The 6,617-nt window shown below is 62.1% G+C and overlaps 1 protein-coding gene across 2 annotated transcripts in view; it reads left to right on the forward strand.

Moving 5' to 3' along the window:
- SLC8A2 (solute carrier family 8 member A2) overlaps nt 1-5,922 on the forward strand; it is a 78,660-nt gene extending 72,738 nt beyond the window's left edge. For both annotated transcript variants that reach the window (XM_084612090.1, XM_084612091.1), the window contains 3 exons: nt 712-811; nt 1,120-1,395; nt 2,542-5,922. In XM_084612090.1, coding sequence (XP_084468216.1) covers nt 712-811; nt 1,120-1,395; nt 2,542-2,918 — 753 coding nt within the window. In that variant the 3' untranslated portion in view covers nt 2,919-5,922. The remainder of the gene's footprint in view (nt 1-711; nt 812-1,119; nt 1,396-2,541) is intronic.
- Nucleotides 5,923-6,617: the final 695 nt, after the last annotated feature.

The following is a 6,617-nucleotide window of genomic DNA, read 5'->3' on the forward strand; positions in this document are numbered from 1 at the left end:
CTAGTGATTAGAGCAGAGAAAGGGCATCTGGACCCCCCAGTGATCTAACTACTAGGCCGTGCTTCCTTCCTGAGACATTCGTTTCAACCGGCTCGCACCAAACGGGACCAGGCCTCTCCGCCTCAAAGCTCCCAGCACAACACTGCTCCATCCCCCCGGTACAGCACCTTGCGTCTGTCACGCCTGACGGACAGCACCCAGCAAGGAGGTGGCGGGGAGCAGACATAGGGTGTATTGGTCTTCCCACCCCCCCAGGGGGCAGCAGCAAACTGGGGGGACTATCGTCCTCCGGGAGCAGGGCAGGAGGGGGTAGAACTGCCCCCCCCACACACTATGGGAGAACAGCAGGGTGGCCGCTCTTTCTTTCTTTCTTTCTTTCTTTCTTTCTTTCTTTCTTTCTTTCTTTCTCCAACACACTCCCCGAGAGGCCACATGATTCGGGGAGGGGGGGGGAAACGACAGTGGGAATTCGGGGCTTGTGTGACTCCCCCCTGCCAATGTGCCCAAGTGCAGGGACCCACTGCTCGGGGGTGACAGGGGGGTGGCTCTCCAAGGCCCGTTCCGCCCTCGAGGCTGGGACTGGAGCTGAGATCTGGCAAACTCATCTCGTGGAGGGGCACACTGAGTGGACCTTGCTGGTCCCACCCCTCTCCCTTCCCCCCACCCCCCTGATTTGGTACCTGGAAACTGACTGAGCCCCGTCCCCGACAGAACACCGTGGACAAGCTGATCAAGAAAACCAACCTGGCCCTTGTCATTGGCACCCACTCCTGGAGGGAGCAGTTCCTGGACGCCATCACCGTGAGCGCAGGTGGGTGCCAGGGCTGGCTTGGGCTTAACCAGCCCGCGTGCTCCACCCCAGAGGTGGCTGCATCTCAGCACCGGGTGAGGGATCCCTGTATAACTAGCCCACATGCCCCACACCAGAGGTGGCTCCATCCAGCATCAGCTGAGGGGTCTCTGTGTAACCAGCCCCCCGCGCCCCGCCCCTGAAGTGGCTGCATCTCAGTGCCAGGCAAGGGATCCCTGTATAAACAGCCCCCTGCCCCACCCCAGCAGTGGTTGCATTTCAGCACTGGGGGCCGGCACACTGGCTGACATGCTGCCGTTCCCCGCCAGGTGACGAGGAAGAGGAGGAGGACGGGCGGGAGGAGAAGCTCCCGTCTTGCTTCGACTACGTCATGCACTTCCTGACGGTGTTCTGGAAGGTGCTCTTCGCCTGCGTGCCGCCCACCGAGTACTGGAACGGCTGGGCCTGCTTCAGCATCTCCATCCTGGTGATCGGGCTCCTCACCGCCCTCATCGGCGACCTGGCCTCCCACTTCGGCTGCACTGTGGGCCTCAAGGACTCCGTCAACGCTGTGGTGTTCGTGGCCTTGGGCACCTCCATCCCGGGTATGCAGCCTGGCACGGCCCGCGAGCTACACAGGGCTGGGGCTGGGCAGTGCCAGGCGAAAGCCAGGGGTTGTGGGGGTGCTTTGCCCATAGAGTGCGGCACGAGGGGGCTCTGGGCTGCAGGGAGCGGGTTGGGGGCTCAGTAGGGGGCGCTCTCCCCGGGCAGTGCGGCGCGAGGGGGTTCTGGGCGGCAGGGAGCGGGTTGGGGGCTCAGTAGGGGGCGCTCTCCCCGGGCAGTGCGGCGCGAGGGGCCTCTGGGCGGCAGGGAGCGGGTTAGGGGCTCAGTAGGGGGCGCTCTCCCCGGGCAGTGGGGCGCGAGGGGGCTCTGGGCGGCAGGGAGCGGGTTGGGGGCTCAGTAGGGGGCGCTCTCCCCAGGCAGTGGGGCGCAAGGGGGCTCTGGGCAGCAGGGAGCGGGTTGGGGGCTCCGGAGTGGCTCCGTTCCCTGGCAGGCAGGGCTGACCCCAATGCCCCAGGGCGACGCTAGGGGACAGTGGCTTTTTCAGCCAAGACTTCACCACCAAGATCATTAAAGATGTGATGGGACATTTTACAAGAGTTGGAGCACCGGCAGAGCTGGGGGGGCCCCCAGGGCTGGGCTGGCAGGGGCTGCGGGTCAGGAGTGAGGGGCATCGGCAGGGCCGGGGGCCCCAGGGCTGGGCTAGCAGGGGCTGCGGGTCAGGAGTGAGGGGCATCGGCAGGGCCGGGGGCCCCAGGGCTGGGCTAGCAGGGGCTGCGGGTCGGGAGTGAGGGGCATCGGCAGGGCCGGGGGCCCCAGGGCTGGGCTAGCAGGGGCTGCGGGTCGGGAGTGAGGGGCATCGGCAGGGCCGGGGGCCCTAGGGCTGGGCTGGCAGGGGCTGCGGGTCGGGAGTGAGGGGCATCGGCAGGGCCGGGGGCCCTAGGGCTGGGCTGGCAGGGGCTGCGGGTCGGGAGTGAGGGGCATCGGCAGGGCAGGGGCCCTAGGGCTGGGCTGGCAGGGGCTGTGGGTCGGAAGTGAGGGGCACCAGCGGAGCTGGGTGGGGGGCAGGGCTGGGCTAGCAGGGATGCTGGGGGTCTAAGGTGCCAGCCCCACCGGCCAGCCCCCAGCCAGGGGGCTGCATGGGCGGCTCCGTGGCCGCGAGCTGATGCCCCATGTCTCCCCCCCGGCAGACACCTTTGCCAGCAAGGTGGCCGCCCTGCAGGACCAGTGCGCCGACGCCTCCATCGGCAACGTGACCGGCAGCAACGCGGTGAACGTGTTCCTGGGGCTGGGTGTGGCCTGGTCGGTGGCCGCCATCTACTGGGCCGCCCAGGGCCAGGACTTCAAGGTGCAGACGGGCACGCTGGCCTTCTCCGTCACCCTCTTCACCATCTTCGCCTTCGTCTGCATCAGCGTGCTCCTGTACCGCCGTCGGCCCGGCATCGGGGGCGAGCTGGGGGGCCCCCGGCCGGCCAAACTCCTCACCGCCGGCCTCTTCCTGGGCCTCTGGTTCCTCTACATCCTCTTCTCCAGCCTCGAGGCCTATTGCCACATCCGGGGCTTCTGACCCGGCGTCGGGGGGGGGATGGGGCGGGGGGGACGCTGCCCCCCCCACCGTCCCCTTTGCCCAGAGACACCTCCTGGGGGGAAAGGGGGGGGGGTCCTGCTCCATCCCAGCACCCAGATCTTTGAGTGTCCTCTTTTGTTTTTGTGGGGTCTGTGTGGAACCAGGAGCCGTCCCCCGCCCCAGTCTGTCATGGGTGCAGCCATTATATGGGGGGGGACAAGCCCGCCCCTAATTTTTAGCACCTGATTGATGTCACCGCCCCCCCCCCATGAACAATCCCCATGAACATCGGATCTGGCACATCCCCCTCAGCGTACAGGGGGTGCGTGGAAGCGAGCGTGACCCCTAGGGGCTGGCGAGGTTTGGGGGGATTGGAGGGCAGGGAGGTTTAGGAGAAGGGGGAGACGGGGGGGGGGAGTGCCACAACAGTCCCCCCCCACCCCCATGGCGTTTTCGTTTAACTTGTTTTGTTCAGCCTCGTGCTCTTCTCCTCGGGTCTGGGGACGGGTTGGGGCGTTGGCCGGCCGGACGCGGACTCGAGCTGCAGCAGCTGCTCGGCTGGGCCTGGCGGGGCGATTTGGGGGGCAGTAGAACGGACGGGAGTGACTCGATCCCCACCCCACCCCCGGCTCTGGAGAGGTGCAAGAACCAGCCGCCGGATCCCACCTGCGGCGGAAGAACAGCGCCCCCCCCCATGTCGGCCTGCAGCAGGGGGCCGCTCGCAGCGGGGGGCTCGGCAGCCAGCCAGGCCGGTGGTGTGTGTCCTCCGCACCCCGCCCGCCGGCCGGCCGCTCGTGGACGGGGGGGCCACCTGCTCCTCAGCCTGGTCTGACGCCCCGGTGCAGACGTGTGTGTGTGTGTGCGATGCACACGCACACGTACCGTGCACACACCCACCCACCCACACACACCCACACCCACTGCTCCACCATTCCCCTCTCCCAGCGCCTCTTCGTGCGCCCCATTCCACAGCACATCCCCTCAGGCCATGGGGCGTCATCATTCCATGGGGCAGGGCATGACCCGCCCCATGGTGGTGCTGGGGGGGGTGTGTGGGAGGGGTTGTCCCTTGATCCAGCCATGTAGCTCGTCAGTCACCATGTGGAGCTGAGGGGAGATCAAAGTCCCAAATTGCATTAACCCCCGAACTCCAGGGGCCTGGCCCCACGGGGATGCTGTGATCTGTCCTTGCCCCCACAGACCTGGGTCAAGCCATTGATGGGAGCTGTTTGCAAAGGGGGACAGAGGGTCCGATCCCTGCTGTGTGATGCCAACTGGCTTGGGTGGGGGCACGTGACATCATTTCGAATAGCAGGGATTTTTTTTCTGGCGCTGAGATGCAGCCACCTCTGGGGTGGGACAGAGCAGCTGTTTGTACAGGGAGCCCTCGCCCGGCGCTGAGCTTTCCCAAGAGAGCTCCAGTAAAGCCAATGGCTCAGGTAAAGCCGCTGAAGGTCCGCATTGCTCACTGGCTGCACGTCGGAGCTTGGCGAGGAGGCAAAGTAGGCCCAGATGAGGAAGGGCCACTCCAGAATTTCCAGCAGGAGGGGGCAGAGGAGCGGCTGGTGGGGGCTGCATGGAAGATGCATATATTAAAATTACAGGGGGTCTGGAAAATGGGGTTTTTTTCCATGCTGAATTTCAAGTTTTTGGTGAAAAAAACCCTAAATTATAATATTTTGGCTGCAAACAGAACTATTTTAAGTCTGAAATGCCAGTCCAGCGCTGCATGGGCAGTGTAGTTCAGCTCCCAGCTCCATTCTTAATTGGGCTGCTTGTTTGGACTACATCTCCCATGAAGCACCACAGCCTTCCGGCTTGGCCACGGTGCAACATGGGAAGTGAAGTCTGGCCGGGGAGCGCTGCCCATAGAGAACGGGAGAGGAAGGCACCCAAACTACAACTCCCATGGGGCTCCCCGGCAGCTGATCAGACGGGACATATCTTCATTTTGGTTGGAAAATTGTTCATTTTGGGGGCATTCGGAGGGAGTGTTAAACCAAAACATGGACGTTTTTGGCGGGACGCAGCCAAGTCTGTCAGAAACCCAATTTTCTAAAGAACAGTTTGAGTGACAAGCCCTAATTAGGGCCTGCGGTGGCTTTGGTCGGGGTGGTGCAACTGGGTCATTTCCCTGTTAGGCGTCTGCGTCTTTCAAAGCGGGGTGGTTGGGGGGGGAACTCCTCGCTAGAGCATTGAGTTTTATTCTTTCTGAGAAGTATCCCCAAAGTCCAGGAGTAAAAAAAGCCTTATTAAATGGGGGCGGGGGGAGGAAATATGGGTCCTTTTCAACCTGGCTGGTTGTTAGCCAACGTTCCCAGCTCTCACGATGCGGGGTGTGGTTTATAAAACCCCAGCTCCGGGACGGGGGGAATTAGCTGAGAATCTTGGCTTTAATATTTTTTTAAAAAACACACGTTTCTAGCCCTTCTAGCTGCAGAGAAAAGCCTCCACAGGTCCACTGCCAGACGACAAAACGAACACACCCTTCCAGGCCCCGCTGTGTATTCTTTGTCAAATGCCCTGGGTTTTTTTAAGCACCTCGCAATTGGCTGCCTTGTAATTTTTGCACAGGCGAGGCGTGGGCGTAGGGTGACCAGTTAGCAAGTGTAAAAAATCGGGCCAGGGGCTGGGGGGTAATAGGAGCCTATCTAAGGAAAAGCCCCACATATCAGGACTGTCCCTATAAAATCGGGACATATGGTCACCCTCCGTGGGCCCTGGCCATGAGCCACGTGGCTGGGGCTGCATGGGGAGACTTGGCCCCATGCAGAGGGCAGGGTTTTTAACCTGGATTTCTTACCACCATGTCCCGGTTTTTTTGGACGACGACACTTTTCAGACCAGGGATTTTGTAGCTTGCCGGCCTGGGCCAGGGCGGGGAGAGAGGCCGTCTCCTGCCCCTTCTTTCTAGTCTCTTTCTTCTCTGTCGGTAGTTTTGTCCGTCACCTTTTGAGACGCTGGGTCTCTTTCTGTACGAATTGCCATAAACCTTTGAATATTGCCTGTTAATGTCTTCGTGGCCGAGAGAGCGCGGTGGGGAAACATGCATGCCACCCTCCGGGACGGCCGGCTGACTTGCCGAATACATTTATTTTGAAGAAAAGAAAAAAAAAAAAAAAAGAGACACGAGAACTTTGTGTTTTGACTTCAGGGGGACAGTCGCTTTCTTGCTCGGCTGGGTTCCCACGCTGCCCCCACCCCCCAATCAGGGGCTCCCCCCCTGCCGTCTCACCTGGTCTCCCTTGCCCCTTCCGGACACCCACAATCAGACCAAGGGGCTCATCTGACACACTATCTTTGCCCCCCTTTCCACCCTCGTTCAGCTCAATGGACCCGCTAGGCTGGTGCCGCCCCCCCTCCAAATGCCCCATGTCCTGGGTGAGTAATGGAGAGGTACAAACCTTTTCTGGCTAAGTACACAGGGTGTCATTACCAAGGGAGGCCACGAGAGGACGCGCCACCACCGAAAACCGAGCTGTGGCCTGAGGTTGCGTGTTCTGCATTTTCTCAGGCGTTTGTATGTAGCCTTGCTTAAGGGATGCGCTGCTCTCACCACTAGACCCCGCTCCCCTCCCACCGCTGGGAAAAGAACCCAGGAGTCCTGGCTCCCAACCCCCTACCCCATGCTCTCACCACTAGACCCCGCTCCCCTCCCACCGCTGGGAAAAGAACCCAGGAGTCCTGGCTTCCACCCCG

Source organism: Lepidochelys olivacea, assembly GCF_965140295.1.
Source record: "Lepidochelys olivacea isolate rLepOli2 genome assembly, chromosome: 23".
Taxonomy (NCBI): Eukaryota; Metazoa; Chordata; order Testudines; family Cheloniidae; genus Lepidochelys; species Lepidochelys olivacea.